Consider the following 20,446-nt stretch of genomic DNA (forward strand, 5'->3'; position numbering starts at 1 on the left):
AGATGAGAAGAAATTAGGGAAATTACGGATCGATCGACAAACTTTTAACCGAAATATTCGAATGTACACGTTTTAATTAATTCTTAATCTCATACCTAAAACTAGGTGTAAAAGTAAGTGTTCGTATATTCCTTCTGAATCGCTCATCGTCCGCACGAATTCACTCTTACAGTATTCGCGTAATTATTAATCGAAGCTTGTAAAACAAGAAAAGAAAGTACATAGAAAATACGTACGAAACGTAACTGAAGCTAAAAATTATAAACTTTCCACGTGGTGAGAACGTTCGCTAATCTCGTTTGTATAGCAAAGTCGACGGTCTATAAACTAACCGGACTACCTTTTCCCGGGGCTTCTCTAAGTATCGTGAGATAACCATCTATATTTAATGAGCCGTTCGTTCGACGACGTGATTTCCCCGTGCTTCGAGCACGGAGCACGTGCGGAAAAGCGTGCTCGCCATAAAACGCGCGCCGTTCTGCGTAACTATAACAGCCATTCCCCTCGTAAACGTAATCGAAGAAAGTACCGTCGCGCCACCTTCTACGCGATATTTTGTTGATTGAAATGATTCTTCTGATTCTACGTGTAAATTATTTTTAAATTTAGTCTAATAAAAAGAAATAAAAATCTATTTCCTATTCTCTCTTATTCTTTCGTACACGAGGAAAACATCTTTCTCCCATTGCTTGTTTCTTTTCCCTTTTAATAAGAATGTACCGTTTGAACGATAAGTTACATTACGTGGTACACGTTCTTCAGAGTATGGCTAACATAATATCGTATAATAAATATACAACCAACGAGTAATATTTTATATAACGCAGACACAATTAGCCATATCGTTCGAGGATTACCCGTACGAAAGTTAGAAAAGGTCCTGGTGTAACTTTGAATGCGCACAACCCGAAATGGAGAAGGGAGACTTGGACGCTCGTACAAGAAAGATGCGTGGTGATTTTAATGCCAGGTCGGTGATGTTGCGAAACCATACAATAGAATAAAAGGAATAATACTACGCAATAGGAAAATAAGAACGTCGGTTGTATCTCTAACGTTCAAAAATTTCGATATTAGAAATTAATGCTGATAAGGAATTCTGTATACTTGGGCTGATCTCTCTATGCATTAACTTCTTACATTCTGTGAAACGTACAACAATCTCAAACTTTCGATATAACGTTGTAGGTATTCATAGAAATTAATCTTCCTTATAACGTTATACGATTCTAATCTCGATCCAATCCATTTGATACCTCTATCGTGCAATCATTCTACAAAGGATAGCGGTCGTTAAGATCTGTTTATCTCGTTTCTTCAGCACGAAATAATTGCATCCGTGGAAAAACAGATTGTCTCGCTATCGAATAATGGTAATTGAATTTCGAGCGATTGGTCGAGTAATCGGCACATCGTGCAGCGGCGAAGTAAAAATCGTATTGATCTTTCTCTCCTTACGTAATCGCGATAATTATCGTCGTCGAACGCGAACAATCACGTGTAATGCGCAGTTACGTCGTGTCTTCTTTAAAAAAAAAACGGTGATCCGCCCGATAAAAGTCTCGCGTCGTTGGACAGCTACGCGCCTTCGTCGAGAATCGATCGAGGAAGAACCGCGAATACGTATATTTCAATTACACGCATCCTTGATATTTGCCTGCCAGCTCATTTGAAACCAGACAAATGGTATATTATGGTATTACAGTTGAATGGAATAAACGAGGAGAAGGAAACGTCGTTCGAAGTGGGAGGTGCCCGATCAGCAACCAATAGAAAGAGCCGCCACCCACGAAGCTATAAAAATTAATTTATCACATGGATCGCCGCCTACGCCATTGCTCCGTTCGTGAGCAACTAGTTTCCCAGCATCCCCCCAGATAGCGCTACCTGTCGGGTGTTCCCCGGTTAGAAACTCGTTTGAATTGTTTTTCCCCGTTCCAGCCGTATTTGATTATATATTGAAAAAATTATCCGCGTTCTTGTTCCTTCACTTGTGACAACGTTAATCAATTATATAAAATAGATGAAGAAAGTTTATGACAACGAGGAGAAGATTAATATTTATGGGGATATGTAGATTTATAATTGTTTCTTGCTTTAAAAATTGCATCGTAAATGCATATTTGTGACTTTATTTATAGCTTTTTATCTTTCGTTTCACTGACGATATCGGCTGTTATTCCATAACAATACGTATTTGGCTTTCAATTTTGACTGTAATGCTTAAGAAATTAATCGGAACTTTCTTATAGAGGGCACCACGATACGGAGACACTAAGCAGCTATATACCGTACGAGATATCAAGATAGAGGGCTGACTTACCAACCGTAGTAATATCATCGAAGAAGAATTTCCATATCGTTGCACAGATTACCCGAAGCACAGATGAGGTGCGAGAATAAACGTAACATTCGATGCTTTTTGAGCCGCACGTATCGGAAGTAAGCTGACATTCCCATTTACCATTTCGTCTAGCGCTCGATGTTATCGACTTAGTATTAGCGCAGACGATGTACAAAATAGATTTATCACCCAATGTACTTTTTTCATCCACGGTTTGAGGGTCTCTAGAACTCCTTTATCATTTTAACGTCATTTCCAATGTTACCGATTCAGCGTACGATAAGATTACGGCGTTCGTAGTGATTGAAATTAAAACTAAATTTTAACACGAAATTACAAGCAGAGTAGAGGGCAGATCATAATTGTAAACGAAGTATACACACAGTGGCGGTCAAGAGTAACAAATTATAAAAATTTCAATATTATCGCATTTTGAAAAACTTGTTAAATATGTAATTAATGTGGATTTAATTATTTAAACTACGGTATCAGGTAGACATATTAAGATACAAATTATAAGCAAATTTGAAATCTTGCGGAAGAAGGTAATCTACTTACGCACTTTTAAACTTTTACTTAGTAACGAAAGTTATTTTATTTCGTAACGAAAGAATAAAGACGTTCAATGATACAGGTCCTTTTATACTCTGGTCTTCGTTGTAGGGGAGAGACTAGCTTACGTGGTGACCCCTACCGATATCAGAGGTGACGACACAGAGACTCGCATTCGCATATTTCGGGTGTCAAATACGGAGCAGAGATAGATACAAAATTCTGAGTAATTATATCGGTAAAACAGCGAGACGTCGGTAGACGAACGTCACAAATGTCACGTCTCTTCCATACCTCGCCGGTGATATAACCACTGACGGAGTCGTCTGTAATAATTCCTATATTCGCCGCAGGAAATCACAAGAGGGCGTAAGAAACGCTCTGACTTTTTGGCAAGTCGGTATTTCATAACCTAAGACACAAAACTCCATTTAATGTCCATTTAACATTGTATCTTGATCTTAGCCAATGGTCACACTGGAAACTCACTTCTGGTTGCAGTTATCGTACTTCGATAACATTGACAAGTATCTTCGCTGTTAAAACAGTGATTTTGTTCTATCCTAAAGTTTAGCAACAATCATCGGTAATTCTAGAGATGTCGCACGGAATTCAAGATCATAATTTGACCTTGGAAATCAGTCGTTCTCCTTCACCCACTTACCGTTGATGTGGAATTAAATTTATTGATTGTGACATGTAAGCGAAATAGATACTCCTTGATCTTTGCTAGTACTTGTGAACTTAAGAAAACTTTTTCGGAGAAATTCGATTTCATTGAAATATACATATATCTTAACTTTTGTAAGTCTTCTATATTTCAAAAGTCTATTATAATCGTTAAAATGAAATCGGAATTATACATATATATGTGGTCTATTTTTAATCTTTAACTTTTTTACAATTATATAAATATGTATAGATATACACAGTTCTGAATCAAAAAATTATTTTAAATGTTCGTTTACCCCATTATTGGAGTGAAAGTGCGGCTAAAATGGCGCAACAATTGACTAAAAGAACAATTAAAAGATAAATAAAATCGTTGAAGTCAAACCTAATTGTATATTTATGTTCACGTTTGTTCATCATCGTCGTATGTCCTAGAACTAGGTTGCCACTTGTGTATATGAATTTTTGGTTGATTATCGTCCCATTTTGTCCCGTGCGTTGAAACGTGTAACTTAATCGTACCACGATTATTTTCACGATGTGGTTTTACTTCGATGTCTAATTTCGGCATACGCGGAGGATGGTGACCTAAAAAAAAAAAAAAAAATAGATCACAGTTAATCTGCCTTCTTCGCTAATTTCTTTCTTATTACTAACGAAATATGGAATTTAATAATTAATTAATAACCCAACAATCGAAGCAGAGTTTGTACTCACAAGCTTCGTACGTGTTTGAAACAAAATCTTCGTGCGAGACACGCAAGGCAAATATTAATTACATTTCATTGCTACATAATTCGTATGATATTATACTTTTAAATGTGATCATTAAGCTGGAAGATGAACATTATCGCGCTTGTACATGACTAATAATATTGATGCGATCTGCGGCACGATGGTCAATTAACATCGCTAATATGTAATGTTTTTATATAAGATAGCAGGTATTAGAAACGATATTGTTCGTACCATTGTTTTTATTATTGTTAGGGCGAATGTTACTCCACATTGGTCGATTTTGGTTTTGTCCTGGAAAGCGAATAGTCGTTCCTTGAGAGGGACGAACAGTGCCTATGCTTGACGCGGCTGAAGAATGCACGAAACCAACAGAAGATGCGGCAGAAGAAGTTGCATGTCCGTTTTGGGTACTGCCCGACGAAGTAGCAGCTGCAATATCGAAACCAAACACTTGACTGTTGACATTCCCTACATTACCATATATAGGATAATATTGACTGGCAGCTTCAGATACAGCACCAGCGATTCCCGTTGATCCTGCGGAGAACGACACCGACTGACTTTGTGAGACGCTCCTGCCAACAAATATAAATACATCGTTACAGTAAAATTGTGTTATGGATTGTGTTGCGAAATGGACTCCTAGATAATTCCTTCGATAATTCGACTCGTATTTAACAATCACAATTTTTCTCTATCCACATTCTGTACAATTTAGCTATATCGTACAAGATTTGAAGAAATTATTTATTTATTTTTTATTATAAAATTACTTGGTTTATTATCTATAGTTTGTGTAATGTCTTCTATGGAGTATGTATCTGTTATTATCCTAATAATATCCTGTAGAATGTCTTTTTAGGATGTGGATGGAACAATAGATGTGCAATAATATATAAATTACTTTACTTAGGGTTTCCAATAATGTGCAACGTTGGATTTGCGGATAGTTGATCAATTGATCGTTATGTGTTACAGAACAGTTTGATAGTTATTTAATATTTTAACAGGAATCAATCGTCGCGCTGTTTAGTTTTAGAGACTATAACCCGATATGTGACTGGTCGCGAGAACGTACCCACTCGCCTCCGACAACGGATGATTGAAGCTGTTGCTTTCAGAGTAGCTAACGCCTTCAGGGACTAGTTGAAAACCCAAAGAATGTGCATTGTTTCCCGCGTTTACGTTGATATTCGTCGTGATTGGAATAGACAACGATCGTCCGCTTTTTACATCGGATGTCTTGATGAGCTGCTCCGGTATGAGCTCCGGTGGTGTGTTCCATCGTCGTTCGTCTTCCTCTGTGAGAAGGCCACGATCATCTACGGAATGAGACACGTCCCTCCATGACACGTTTAAAGGAAGAATATCTTCCATAGCTACGTTTTTATCGTGGTTGGCTCTCGTCTTATACGAAACGTCGCAAGCAGCAAATTGCAACTCGAGAACCACGTAATAATAATAATTTGAAGCGTTAAGAGCAAAAGCAAGTACATAATTTTAGCTGTCTCGAACTAACGCGAGCACAAAACATTTAGTACAACAATTGATTTCATTCCATTAAAAAAAAAAAAAAGAAGAAGAATCCTCTCACCTTTAAGCGATCGATATAGCTCATTGGAATAAGTTAATAAAGGTTGATAAAATAAAATATGAACACTAGTAATTAAAATTCAGAGAAATATGGCTTAGCTTCTTTCACTCTCCATATTTCATTCTCTAGTCAATTTTCAATACAAGAGAAATATATTGGATGTGTCGGTTTTATATTCTATCAGAATACTTTAAATTCAGTACACATTACCAGCCTTCAGTTTCCTTGCAACATTAATCAAACTAATAATAAAAGTTTTTAAATAATCCAGGGGTAATAATTATTTGCATAAAAACAGCGAATCGCGCACACACGAATGAAACGTGAATGAAAATGTTTAAAGATGAGAACGCACCACACGATACATATTTTTAGGCTGAGAAAGTATTTTTACCTGCCCACGCCACTAACAACACAAAACACAACGGCACAACGCAAAGGATGCTCCTGGCCATCTCTGAAAACGTTCTGACTTGCGTGCGATTGTTCTCCGCCCTTTTTCAATAAGTATGAGCGACCTTAAAATCCTTGTTGGTATTCATCGTGTGTCCACCCACGTAATACTCTTCGACGAATAGAGTTACAATCACGCAATGACTCGTACGCGCGTAAAGAAACGGGATTATCTAGAAATAATCGTTAATTTGGAACAATGTAATTTTCGAAATACTACGACTCACGAGATACATACATATTCGCGCGCTTGTTATGAAAACTTTATTTGCTTCCGAGTGTAGAAATTATTATGCTCTGACCAAATATATTTACAATATGTTTTGTCGTATATTTGCAACGTTTTAAAAAACAGCCATCTAAAGATGTAAAACATTATCGAAAAGGTCTATGTACTAGTTGTCTACGTAAATATTGTACATATTTTTACTACTAAAATAATCTTATCGAGACTTCAAACGCTTAATAGAAAAGGAAAGTAGAATACTTTTAACGCGTTCTTTCGCATTTATTCAAACTTGTTTAGAATACAGTTGATGTAAAAATTAATCGTAAAAAATTCTTCTGCACCCTAATTGCAAATTACCGTCTTCGTCGTTTTACATTCGGAATGTTCCATCGTTTCATTTACGGATGACGCTCGGATAAGTCAGAATTATCATGGATCTTAATATCACATTTTCTCGTTAGCTTGCTCAATCGTTCGCGCTATGTTTTCATTGGTGACGTTTTCGGATTTCCCGAGCTTCTGATTCTCCTCCATCGGTTCATCGATTTGGGGTTTACCAAATTCGTTCGCTACTGCGTTCGAATTTTCCAGTATTTCGTGTTTCCCAGCCGGTCCGACGATTTCATTGTCCTCGTTCGTGGTTTTTGCAACTCCTTTTCATTCGTAGATGCGCTATATCCTGCATCGTCGATTTTCGACGACGTTAACCTTTCTTTTTCATTCACCTTCGTCTCACCGTACGGCCTCTTCATCGATGTTCGTCGAGGGCGTAACCGTGCTCGGACCGTCGTCTTTTATTGTCGTCGACTCGCTTTCCGTCTACTCTTTTTTTTTTTTGGTATTTTCTACAATGTCTCCTGCTTTCTCGTCCACCATATCGCTGTCTATCGGCTTCGCTTTTTCCTGCTCCGCATTTTCGGGACCCTTCTGGGTTTGGTCCTTGTTTGGAAGTTGCGTCGAGTAAAATGGAGACGTGTTCACTGTGTTTGGAAAAACAGTTTCGAGAGTATGAGAGTAATTGACTTAAAATTGCTTAAAATTGCTTTCTTGTAAAAAGTATAAGGTATGAATTGTCGCGTTCTTTTCCTATAATTTTTACTTTTACTCGTGTTTTTTGCCGGAAAATATTCGTTGCGTACTTACTCGTGATTAATTGGCTCGGTGATCGAAGGAACTCGTTCTGAAATTTTTCCAGTACGTCGATTCTCTTCTTTGAAACAGTAACACTGTCATCGTTATCTTTAAACCAACGATTTATCGAAATCGAAGAAAATGATGGTAGGTACCCCGAGCAATCGAAACGTGGCGATTCGTTCGAATCGTGCTGAAATGCCTTGTGATTGAACGTGTTTCAGTGTCGGATGCTTGTTCGTAGTAAGAAAGTGAATTCGCTGAAATGCAAATAGAACAATTTGATATTTAAGGAAAATCTAAAATCCCTAATTTCTTAATTGTTTCAGTATTTGAGACATACGGGATACTGAATAGTTCGACATCTTTCGTCACAAACTGGTTTACAATATTACAGTAAAATGATTTTTGTGATTGCCCTCTCACATACCACCTGTGCCTCGTTAAAACTGTCCTTAATTCCAGCCAACACCGTGATTAACTCCGTAATTATAATTACGTCGAAAGTTTGGTTCGTTGGTCAAACAAGAATCTTTTAAATCGAATTAAAAATATGGTAAATAATATTCATATGTTTTTTATCCTATCTCTCTTTACCTAACTCTAAGATCTTTCAACAATGATGCGCTGATTATTATTCGAATAACGTGTACGTCATGGTGTATTCGCGAACCATCGAATGGTCGAACATATCATAGAAATCGTAGGAATATACGGTAAATCATAAGATAATCGATATCACGTCTAATAATTAAACGATGAAAACGTATTTCTCGGTTTTAGTCGAGTGTACGAATGATTCACATTGTCCGTTCTGTAGGTGCACATGTTGCTCATCGTTATCTGTGATTGCGCCGTATGCATTCTTAGAATATTAAGAACGTCGCAATATTAAATTATTAAATTGCATTTCAGCACTTCTAATAGTATATCGTGCACCGCAAGTATTCAAATCTAATAGAAGATTCTAAAGTCGTTTAAACCAATATACGACTGATGCGAATTAAAACGTATGGACAATTTTATGTTTCAAGTGCATTTTCAATTGCGCGTATTTTTTTTTCATGGAATTCCCTGGAAATTGACGCTTTACAATAGAGTCGTATAGTTAACGAGAAAAGCAATCAACAACAAGCTGTGCATTGTCTATTTTATCAATATCTATTTTAAATCGCTTATTAAATATTGATAAATTTTACCTTTGGCATTTTCATATTGCAACATCATTACCGTCGCCACTAAAGTAACTAATTTTAACATGATCGTTCGTCGATACGGTAACTGCACTAACAAAAACCAGGCTCTTACTGAAGATTTTTGTTCGTCAATGCTGTATTTACGTAGTTTTGAACTACTTTAAGCTGAGTAACGTAAAACCATTAACCATCTGAGCCAACGAGGATTTCCAGCAGATCTTATGGATAACGCCGTAGGCCATTTTCCAGGGGTAAATTGTATCAACTTAAGCCATCGTAGCGTCGTGAAAGTTTTCAGATAGTACAACGATAAGCCTGGACGGTAAGAATGCGGTCCCATTTCCCGCTTTTATCTTGTTTCATCCGATTAACATATTCATAAAGACTATATGTATTTCAAAATACGATAGAGTATGATACAACGAACGATTCAGCGAATATCCTTGCGAATAAAATCAGAATGATACAATAGGCAAAAACGCTACAGCGAACAGTAAAATCACGAGTCAAGCATAGCGAAAAAATTAATTAATTCGGACAAGAATACAACGTATAAAAAGAAAACAAAGTATTTTATATGCCTCATTTTTCAATCAAGTTTTCCTACTTAAATCAAGTTTTATGCATTCTTCAGTCCTTGGAACGAATTATCCAACTATCACTAAACGCATTTAGCTACATATTTCGATATGTTAGAAAGAACTAATGCTGTGATCAATAAGGATCTAAAACGAATCTATCACTCAACCCAATCTGGAATTCCTATTGTAATTAAAAATTATAAGCATATTTACGATACTGTTGGACCGTGTAACATCGTGGTCGTGGTCGCGCAAAATGCAAAACATTATACCTTGCAAGATCTAAAATTAAAAAGTCAACTATACATTACAAAGGAGATATATTTTATCAAAGTTTTTCTTTATTACTAAAAATAATTAAATCTCTTTTATAATAAAAAAAGCAATTAAAAATAAGAATAAGTATATAATATTTGTGCACATTCTGGTATAAAGCATCACAGCTTGGATTCATATATATACTTTGAGCTCAATGACTAAAATAATATTTGTATATGTCATGGTCATGGGCATTAAGATAGCATGGGTTAAACGCCAATTCGATATGAAAGTAATATTTCGCTAGAAAGAAGTTTCATCTTAAACGGTTTCGTCTTAAACAACCAAAATTCCCAATGGCTTTTAGCAATTTTATAAAGATGATAAAATTACGGAGTATTTGTATACGAATGATCAGAAAGCAGCCCCTTCAACGCCATACATTCGATCAGAGACAAAAGAACTTACCGCGTATGTGTTATCGGTCGCAACGGATCGTAATCATCGTTGTATAAGCGGCGTGAAACAATAAGCAAATACACGGACGTTACGCGTGATTCATCAAGCAGGGGGCCAGAAGCAGGTTATACGTGTCTCGACTGTCTTGACATTGAACTCCAGAGGCAGATGAGTACCTTGCCTTCGAGCACAATAGACGCCTCTGTAAAAGGGAACGAGCCTGCTGTCCAAAGCGCCTCTAGATTAATGCGCAGAAGGTAATCAACTTTCGCGATTGGGTATTCCCCGGCGGCGTCACTCTGTACAATCGTACAGAGCCAAGAAATTTATCTAGCAATAAAATGTTAAGGAATTTACGTAAACAGCCTATATCCAATTTGATATCACTGTGTAACAAACAATGTGAATTTTATGGGAAATTTGATAAATGGAATTCTAATGAATGTGAAACGCTCAATTACATAGATGGCGATGCCTCGAAGTACGTAATAACCGGTGCCTTATCTATTACTATATCGGCGTATTGCTTGATTATTAGTATATTACTTGATTAATATATGTATTAATATGTTAATCAATCGTCGTATTATTTATTACTGTATTAATTATTATTTATGCCTATAACCGTGTATTTTACTATACATATATATATATATATATATATATATAATGATTATGCATTTCATTACAGATTCTGTCTAGGACATAACCTCGTGTAGCATTCGAATGTAATTGGAATATTTAATATGTAGATGCATTAGCATAGTCCTACATTAATCTTATTTTGAATGATATATCTTATACATACATACGTATAAGTTTTTAAATAAATATAAGAAAGATATTACTTATTTCTTATTAAAGAATTAAATACGTATAAGTAATTAATGAATAAAACGTAATCATACGGCTATATGTAAATTTATACACATAAACATGCGATTTAAAATTATTAAATTTTAAATCTTAAATAAATACTTTCTTTTCTTTCTTATATGTTTTTTTACAAAAATACATCTACTTTCGTTTATTTTACTAAACCTGTTTCTTTCTTATTTGTACGCATAAATTTACGACCCGTTCGTAAGTTATTATACAGAAATGATATATTTATAATTATCAGGCATTTATTTGTAAAATCCTTTACTTTTGCGCGGCGTTTAATTTTCAAGTTATTGTTAAAATTCTTTTATAAAGAAAGAAACTAGGAATTTAAATGCCCGTGGTATGAATATTATCTGAAACTTCTGCGTTGATATGGAAAATATTTTAAAATTGATATACAAATATTTTTAATTTGTCAAATCAAGATTCAACCCATAGGAATACATATTTTAAAACACGAGTTATGTACAGTTAAGGTCTCGACCATTATTATATCTTCGTAGTGTGAAAAATTATATATAACAAACGTTATATATGTATGACAGAATTAAATAATGATAAAAAAAATTTTAATACTAAATCGAGTCGTTCCCGTTTTTAATTCATAAGATCTTTCATACAAAAACTGCGATGAAGTTCTTTATCAATACCACGTGTATCGCAAACAGATTAATCTCGATTGTCACACTTGCAATCGCATCTGAATAAATACTTATTCATTTTTATTATTGATTGAATGTTGTATGAAATATTTTCTCAAAGTATTTTCACTCTTTCTCGAACAGTTTTAAGATGAGGTCATACTTCCTTCGGAATGTTTTTATCGATTATCAGGTCCGATCGAATATACTATTTTTTACAGTGACTAAGATAATAATTCCTTTTGAATCATAAAATCCTAGTAGCGATTTGTGACACAATATTTCATAATATTTTTCTTCTTGCAAATGGACCGCATCTCGCTAACAATTGTTTCTACGAAAGTTGCACGGAAGGTATCAATTTGTTACATGCTATCTAATAATCGATAAACCGCAAGATTATCGGTTGCATTTAATTGGTACATTTGTTTATTCCGTTTTATGAGCAATTTCCTTCCCTTACGAAAAGAATGGCAGATGTAATCTCGGTTATCTTTGATCGATTGTTAGATCGCGTAGAACAGGATGTAAGAACGATTACGATTCGATGTATCGATTATTATTTATGCACATTGCGAGTCGTAGTTTTTCATTGTTGAAAACCAATCGAACGCTAATTCGTAACTTAAATCACGTTAACAGTTTATTCCGATTAATAAATCGAAAGATTTATCTGTTTAATTCTTTCAATGTCTTATATAATTTAAAGGCTTACGACCGTAAAGATGTGAAAAGTGTAAAAGAACATTGAATTTATTGAACAACTGCCACGAAAACTAATTTCAATTGCAAAAAAAAATAGGTTTAAAATTATCAGCGAAATGATCTGCTTAAATTAACGTTGTATAAACGTATCTTAGAAAAAAATGATTTAAACGTTTCATCGACTATGAAAACAAACCAAATGTCTTGGAAAATGTTCTAATATCTTCAGCAAATACAATTGCCTTTTTATTTGTTACTTTCTCTCATGTTTTGCTTTGATACTTACTTTACTTTAATTGTCTTCGGTATGAGTGAATCATCGATATCCAATTTAATTTGAAAAGATAAAAAATGAACATAGCACGAATGAAAGATTATCTCTAGCGAGAAGAAACAAGCTGTCAGCAGAATCTTCTCGATTATAATATTTGGATTATACGGTTGAATAATAATATTCGATTGAAAATTTTCCTCCATTTTATACTGGATACATCGTGGGAATGAAAGAACACACGAACTTCCGTGTGTTATTAATTTTCCACAATTTCAGTCAGTCGTATAATTTTTCGCACGCCGCGCCGCACGGACATCGAAACGAGCCAAGGTAAGGAAGAGATCCGAGCGAATCCTATATAAGATGGCCGAGACGCCGGTTGACTCAGTCATTCCCTCATAAGCTGCGACAACGTCTGGATCGATTAAATTTTCGCGTTCGGTAGTGTTACAAACATATAAATTTGTTTCTCCAACGTTGTTCTCTTACTTCCGGGTAAAATGGATACGAGGATCTTGACATTGCTGTTGTTTGTCAGCGTTGCGGGATCATTCGCGGAGTTACGATCCCCTCTCTTCAGAGTGCGTAGAAGTGAGTAGTCATTGAATAAACATATGCACGCACGTATTGTATATATGTACACGGAAATAAATTGTTCTTTACTAATACACGAATGCATAGACTAGTTGCTATTTAGTGAATGTTGCACCGTTTGTTTGACGTAAGCCGCTAAGCACACTCGCACACCTAACAATTCTGATAATTAAGAAGCAACTCCGACGAAGCAGACGAAGCGATTTAAATATAATCGTGACACGCTCTAACGCTACTTTGTTCTCGCTGTTGTTCGTAATTATACTGTTTGATTCGTTTGTCGTACTTTATGGATAAGAAGCATTTATTAGAGACACTGCTAGACCGTATCGAAGTCATCGTCTTAGTTAAGCAACGATATTTCTAAGGAAATTGTTCTCTCGCGTTAAACATTTTTTCCAGCTGTGGGTTACATAACGTTTCACGTGTATTTAAATTGACATCGCAATAAAATACCGGGATTTCAGGAAAATTGCGAAATTCACGGAATATGACGTAATCGTAAGATATTAACAAACTTTCGGCAGCCAAGCATCCATGTCGATAACGGAAAAATTTTTCTACATGAATATATACGTGAATATATAGAACCGTTCGCGGGGATATCGATGTTATCCGATATCTAAAAACAGGTTTGGGCCGTTATTTACGAGGAGAACGGTCTTCCGTGAAAAAACTCCGAATTATCACACTTGAAGCTGAACTTGAAACAAACTGATGCGTCAGTTTGGTTTTGAATAAAGTATTTCGTACGTTATTTCGCTCGTTAATAATAGCAAGTATTTTGCGTCAAATATATAATTATTCCTTTACCTTTTATATTCTTATTGATCCTTTTACGCCTCTGATATACCTTTTTAAAGAAACTACTTTCCCAAGAGAAGATTAATAAATTTTAGAATAAAATTATACAAGTAATCTTATTTCTTCTTACGTTAAATACGATTTTTTAATCCGAATATCATGACACCAGTATACGTATGTATTAATAAGTTCCTTATGTTGCCATATCCCTCATTAGATTTAGTTAATACAGTTTAAGGACCCGCCTTCGTTAGAAAGCGATTCACTTGTGTATAGTAACGAAAATTAGAAATATGTCAGCAGAAAAAGAAGTTTTTTCAAAGCAAGTACATCGTCGAAAGTTAAATATCATACAATTTATAAGAAGTAGTGTTGTCACATTGTGAAACTGTAATCCATATTTTAAAAACTTGCGTTGTGATATTAAGTATATTTTCAATAGTCGATTAGCGCTTAATCTGCAAAAAAATACAAAGAAAGGAGCATTAGTTTATCTATACCGGCGAATGCTCGGACTTGCATGTACCGAGAAATACTGTAAGCGGAAGATTTTCCAACCGCGATAATATCGATAATCAATATTCTTATGTGTGTAGCCGCGTAACGTTAACTATCACTAACACGATGCATTCTCCTTTGCATGTAAAAATCATCATGTGTCATCGCGTTTAGATAATTGACCGTGACACCCGCGAACCATGACCTGATTTTGTTTCCCACCTTGACCCTTATTGAGATACTTTCGTTTTATTTCCTTTGCTTTTATTTCCTGCTACGGCGACCTTACGATCGACTTACGCGATACGAAATTACATTGAACTTGCTCGTAATCTTTCGAACCAGTACTATTAGGATTGGAAAGTTCCTTCGAGATACGACTTTGAGAACCGCGTCATTCAGTTTCTATTTATCTAAAGTCGCTTTCCAAATTATGACGCGTCATAAAAATATTTTACTAAAAGTAAAATTTCGATGACGTGACTTTGTCGGCGTTTCAAAATCTGAACTTCTGACTCTCGAACGCAGGATTGTTTTCACCATAAAAAAAGATTGTCATCGATAAAACTGGCTCTGAGTTATTGTAAACATCACAAATACGACGTAATGTTTATGAGGAAACTGGAATTTTAAAGGTTCATAGATTTACTCGAACGAGTATCTCTCCGACCGATTTACGTATCGATTAATAGCATTTTTTCATACTCGTCATTTATTTTACATCTTTTTCATTTCCATTCTACAATTGTCCGTATCCATTGCACGTAAACAGGCATGTGCACGAACGTATTTTACCAAAGTACTGTCTCTGTCACATAATCTTTCTGCATGTTTTATGTTCTATGTGAAAGTAACGAAAATTATGCGATTTGAATGATTAAGATCTCTCTCTCGAGAGAGAGAAAAAAAAGAACAAAAGATGTGCAAGTTAACACACGTATTTAACGTTTTATGCAATGAAAATTTTTCCTTTACGTGCATGCAGAAGGTGAAGGAATTTCCGGCGATTAAAAGCGTCTGAAACTTATCACAAAAGCATGCTGTTAGTAACAGTGAAATGTGTGAAATGTTGATCGCAAAGACACAGTGACCCGTTTGTGTAAAAACAATTTAAAAAACGAAAAAAAATGGTATTTTCTTTCTTTTCATCGACGAAGATGGATTGCACGAAGATAGACCACGCGAGATGGATTTCGATGGACTATCGAGGATGAGACGAGAATCCAGCAGTACTACCAAAAGTACAACTATACCTACGTCTACTTTGAATCCTACCAGTGCGACTCTGCCCAACATAAATTCTCAAAGTACTTCCACAAAAAAGCCAGATCCTACGATACCTAGTCTAGATTTTACAACGACTGATTCAGATCCTACGACACCTAATCCAGATTCTACAACGTCTAATTCAGATCCTACATCTTCTAGTGCAGATCCTACAACGCCCAATTCAGATCCTACAACGCCCAATTTAGATCCTACAACGCCCAATTCAGATCCTACAACGCCCAATTCAGATCCTACAACGCCCAATTCAGATCCTACAACGCCCAATTCAGATCCTACGACGCCCAATTCAGATCATACAACGCCCAATTCAGATCCTACGATGCCCAATTCAGATCCTACGACGCCCAATTCAGATCCTACGACGCCCAATTCAGATCCTACAAATTCCACGCCTGATTTAACTCCAAGTACTAATGAGACTCCGAAACCAAGTCCAACGAGCACACCTGATTCAAGTTCAAATACGAGTAAGACTCCCAAACCAAGTCCAACATCTGCTAAACCGACCACTCGACCGAATCGAAGATCAACGCGCGAACCACAAACCACAACTCCCAGTCCAACTGCCAAATCTACTACGCCTAAGACTAATTCAGAAACTACAACCTCTAGTCCAACTACCAAACCTACGACGCCTAACTCAGAAGCTCCAACTTCTAGTCCAAATCCCGAATCCACGCCTAACCCTGAAGCAGTGACTTCCTCTCCGACTCCCAAGACTACCACACCTAAATCAGAGACTCCAACTTCTAGTCCAAATAGCGAATCCACGCCTAAACCTGAAGCAATGACTACTTCTCCGACTCCCAAGCCTACCACACCCAAATCAGAGACTCCAACTTCTAGTCCAAATAGCGAATCCACGCCTAAACCTGAAGCAGTGACTACTTCTCCGACTCCCAAGCCTACCACACCCAAATCAGAGACTCCAACTTCTAGTCCAAATAGCGAATCCACGGATCCTAAGCCGAAGCCCGTGTCGTCTAGTTCAACTGACAAATCTACGACGCCGAAACCAAAATCTGAGACCACAACCGCGCCTACAACGAAACAACCATCCGATTCTGGAAAAGTAACTAATCCAACATCGACAACCGCCACCCCTGTGATAGGTTCACGTTTTAATCCAGATGATGAAACTCAAGTGCCTAATAAAAAGCCTGAATCAAACCAAGCAACAAACCCAGCTCCAAACGAGGGATCAAATACAGGAACTTTCATGTATCCTGGATTCCCAACTTTCCAGTTCCCTCCGTTCTTCATGCCTTCGTTCACTCCCGACTTTTCGGTACCTTACAATCCTTACAACCCTTACTTTATACCCGATACTGGTAATACTAATGCATGGACTGCACCTAACGGCGGAGCTGGACCTGCGACATCTTTCGCTTCTGCTAGTGCATCGGCTGGAGCTTCTGCTGATAGCACAAATTTAAACGCATCGCCGCTAGGTTATCAAGGAGGATACCCTGACAACCTGAACACGGTCAACACACCTTTGGTCGTCGAACCGAGCACTGGCAACGTGCCGAACATGCTTAACACAGGGGGATATGGTAGCTATGGAGGAGGTAATAATTAATAAAATGGGCAAAGTCGAACTCAAGATTACCAGCTTGAAGATTATCGGGTGGATGCATGCACTGTGCTAATTTGCGTTTAGAAAAATCTTTAATAACCACGATAAATTCGTAATGTCGAGTGTAGCGAACGATAAAGTTGGATATTTCGGAGATAATACGTGTGATCGTTGAAACAGGATAATCATAGGATTATAATTTTGTTATAGTACTATAAGATACTTTCAACGGTTGCTCAAGGTATTTGCATCGAAACATTTTGCGATTCTGTGCAATTATACATAGAAGATTGCAAAGAAACATAGAACTTTTGACGAAAAATTTATAACAGTGAATAATTAAAGAAAACAAGTTAGTATTTTTATTTTTATTTACTTTTTTAACTTTTACAAAATATATTGTCATCGTATACTATCTTTCCTCGCTTTAAATTCCTTACTGCACGTTGTATTTTTTTAAGATGAATGTGTTACGAGTATCTATCAAAGTAGCTGCGTGGGGGGAAGGTAGTTTAATACGATACATCATTATATTATTTACAAATTTTTCTATACACTCGATATATTACAACGTATAACGTGTTAACGTACCGCTGCATGAACATTGAAGTGCAATCAATTTGTTTTCTCTCCAACTATCTTTCGTATATTGTTAATATGTACTTATTACTTTATCGTTTACAGGCGCACCATACTTCGATACTGGATTTGCGTTCCCTGATTTTCAGAAACAAATGGAGGAAAATTTCAGACAATTGCAAGCTGAAATCCAAAAACAACAACAATCGTAAGTTTAATATGGTTGGTGAGGTTATAATTGAAGATTACCATCACTATTGTTAAAAAATCATTTCATGGAAAATTTTTTTGAAATTTCTGAACTTAACGAGCTGTTATCGTAGTTCCGCTGCGTTACTTCTCAATTAAACAAAAATATAGAAATATTCCGGACTTTCATTCTACATTTTCAACTTATTTTCACGTGTAGAATAATTTGTAAGCAATGCGATTTTATTATTCGCGATTTTCGTCTTATTTTGAACCATAGAAACTTACCTGTACCAGGTATTAAAGCTCATGGTGGATAATATCTTATGTTACGACACACAAACTCAAACATACACATGTTTGATCAGCACATATCTTTTTGATAAAAGTTTATATAGTTTATATAATTGCAATTCGTATAATAGCAGTTCACTTATTTTCCCTGTACTTGTGATTCTTTATTCGCATAAGAGTTTCCAATCGACAAAAATTCCGTTAATCTGACGTTAACGTTAACGTTGAAGCTCGTATTAATGGAGATAACGTTATAGAAGCAACTAATACACAAATTTTATACATTTATGCTTATAGGATCTTTGAAGCAACTAATCGCATAGCCATTGACGGGGCTAATGGCATCCCTGGAACACACACCGCTGTTTCTGGCATTCATTTGGGACCAGATGGTGGTTATCAAGCTGGTGCAATTAATCCAGTAAGTTTCACCAATTTACACGTGTATTACCTTCTCAATTTACTGGTACTTCTTGAAATGCGTTTAGATCAAACGAGCTGTAACGTAGAACAGGAATTAGAGTATTCGTTCGAGCTTGCGTAAACTCGCTTACGTCAAAAGAGTTTCTTCACGATGAATGTGAGCGAAGAAACACCAAATGAAGAAGAAACGCTATTTTCACTTTAATTTTATTGAAATGAGGGAAGAACGGGCATTCGTTCGCTTGGTCTAAACGTAAATGGGTTTATAGAACCTAGGTTCACAAATAGTAAGATACTTAGAGGTAATAAGAGCAGGGAGAGAAAATGCAGTACAAAAATAAAATTAATTAATTAGTACTTTAGTATTTATGAATGTATGAAGTAGGAATAACTCTTCGAATTAAACTTTACCTTTTATACTCGTATATAAAATGAGAAAGAACTCGATCGGTATTCTTGCTGTCGGGTCTAATTGGAACAATCGATTAACTTATCGTTCATTATTACTAGACTATGGATATTTGTGCAGATTCATATTTTATGAACACGACTAAAATAATAGAACTCCAATAGAGATTTGTTTCGCTACTAAATATTACAACAAGTAGATACCATTGGATATTTTATATATTTTTGCACATATGTCTATTAGACAGTCTAATTGTTGGTGTTACAAAGATTATCATTATTTGGAGGAATTGTTTACTGACGAAAATTTATTGTTAATCTTTCAGGTTGCACCGGGAATAGAATCTAGATTCGCCGATGAACTTCCTCCACCGTCTAGCAATAATTACGGAGTGTTTTCCAGCTCTAGCTCTCACACCTTGGTTGGTCCGGATGGAAAAACAATCTCTCGCAAATCTTCGACAACAGGTGTAAACGATAATGGAAAAATTACTTACCGAACAGTCCAAGAGTAAAATGTACGTCCTCGGTTGGATTTACATTATCATTGATCTTCAATGGAACGCGTTAATACCGCGATAAAACACAATTGTTTTCTTTTACCCTTTTAAACCCAACATTCTCTGTAATTCAGGATTATAGATAATATTTTTAATCGTTTACTTACCAAATATACATAAATGGTTGGCGTAAAAATACTCATTGTACTCAAGTAAACACCCAGAGTATAAGGCGCATAAAACTATTTGACGTGCTATTGCCCACGAATAGTTAAGTAATTAAATCTGTGGTTAAGTTCATAGATTACCCAGTACGCTCAGATATTCCATTCTAAAGTTCTCAAAAACTTAATTTCTGCTACTAGACCCCCGACTAGAATATTCTATCATAGATATATAGAATAGAATAGCATTCTTTTCACTCGTTTAATGTCGTATTACTTTACTCTCTATGTATAAGTTCCACCGTTCACAAGTATTAGGAATTGTTAATCTCACAGAAAACGTGATAATTGACCAAGATCATTGAGGATCCGATTAATGAGTCAGAATTATGTGTGAAAATTTGTGGAAGTT

At 36.0% G+C, this 20,446-nt stretch overlaps 4 protein-coding genes across 7 annotated transcripts in view; 2 read left to right on the forward strand and 2 right to left on the reverse strand.

Annotated features, from left to right (window-relative positions):
• Positions 1-3,302, forward strand: part of LOC122571611 — a 192,189-nt gene extending 188,887 nt beyond the window's left edge. The window contains exons 8-9 of the mRNA XM_043735580.1: positions 2,253-2,391; positions 3,008-3,302. Coding sequence (XP_043591515.1) covers positions 2,253-2,318 — 66 coding nt within the window. The 3' untranslated portion in view covers positions 2,319-2,391; positions 3,008-3,302. The remainder of the gene's footprint in view (positions 1-2,252; positions 2,392-3,007) is intronic.
• A 451-nt stretch (positions 3,303-3,753) lies between these two features.
• On the reverse strand, positions 3,754-6,609 carry LOC122571606. Of its 2 annotated transcripts, none has more exons than XM_043735570.1 (5): positions 6,592-6,609; positions 6,295-6,526; positions 5,385-5,628; positions 4,538-4,881; positions 3,754-4,156 (listed from the first exon to the last, which is right to left on the reverse strand). In XM_043735570.1, the coding sequence occupies exons 2-5, from the start codon at positions 6,353-6,355 to the stop codon at positions 3,972-3,974; spliced, it is 834 nt and encodes a 277-aa protein (XP_043591505.1). In that variant the 5' UTR covers positions 6,356-6,526; positions 6,592-6,609; the 3' UTR covers positions 3,754-3,971. The 2 variants fall into 2 exon arrangements, with proteins under 2 accessions (XP_043591505.1, XP_043591506.1); XM_043735571.1 differs by lacking the exon at positions 6,592-6,609 and having other exon boundaries at positions 4,538-4,735; positions 4,826-4,881; positions 6,295-6,577.
• Positions 6,610-6,837: 228 nt separating this feature from the next.
• On the reverse strand, positions 6,838-10,567 carry LOC122571610. 3 transcript variants are annotated; one of them, XM_043735575.1, is made up of 5 exons: positions 10,217-10,567; positions 9,704-9,772; positions 7,869-7,973; positions 7,726-7,808; positions 6,838-7,562 (listed from the first exon to the last, which is right to left on the reverse strand). In XM_043735575.1, the coding sequence occupies exons 2-5, from the start codon at positions 9,755-9,757 to the stop codon at positions 7,331-7,333; spliced, it is 474 nt and encodes a 157-aa protein (XP_043591510.1). In that variant the 5' UTR covers positions 9,758-9,772; positions 10,217-10,567; the 3' UTR covers positions 6,838-7,330. The 3 variants fall into 3 exon arrangements, with proteins under 3 accessions (XP_043591510.1, XP_043591511.1, XP_043591512.1); XM_043735576.1 differs by lacking the exons at positions 9,704-9,772; positions 10,217-10,567 and adding an exon at positions 8,913-9,665; XM_043735577.1 differs by lacking the exons at positions 9,704-9,772; positions 10,217-10,567 and adding an exon at positions 8,913-9,662 and having other exon boundaries at positions 7,726-7,794.
• A 2,514-nt stretch (positions 10,568-13,081) lies between these two features.
• On the forward strand, positions 13,082-20,066 carry LOC122571598 (proteoglycan 4-like). The gene is made up of 5 exons (XM_043735556.1): positions 13,082-13,303; positions 15,766-17,469; positions 18,162-18,264; positions 18,837-18,960; positions 19,697-20,066. Exons 1-5 carry the CDS (start codon positions 13,213-13,215, stop codon positions 19,883-19,885), a joined length of 2,211 nt encoding a protein of 736 aa, XP_043591491.1. The 5' UTR covers positions 13,082-13,212; the 3' UTR covers positions 19,886-20,066.
• Positions 20,067-20,446: the final 380 nt, after the last annotated feature.

Source organism: Bombus pyrosoma, linkage group LG10 (assembly GCF_014825855.1).
Source record: "Bombus pyrosoma isolate SC7728 linkage group LG10, ASM1482585v1, whole genome shotgun sequence".
Lineage (NCBI taxonomy): Eukaryota > Metazoa > Arthropoda > Insecta > Hymenoptera > Apidae > Bombus > Bombus pyrosoma.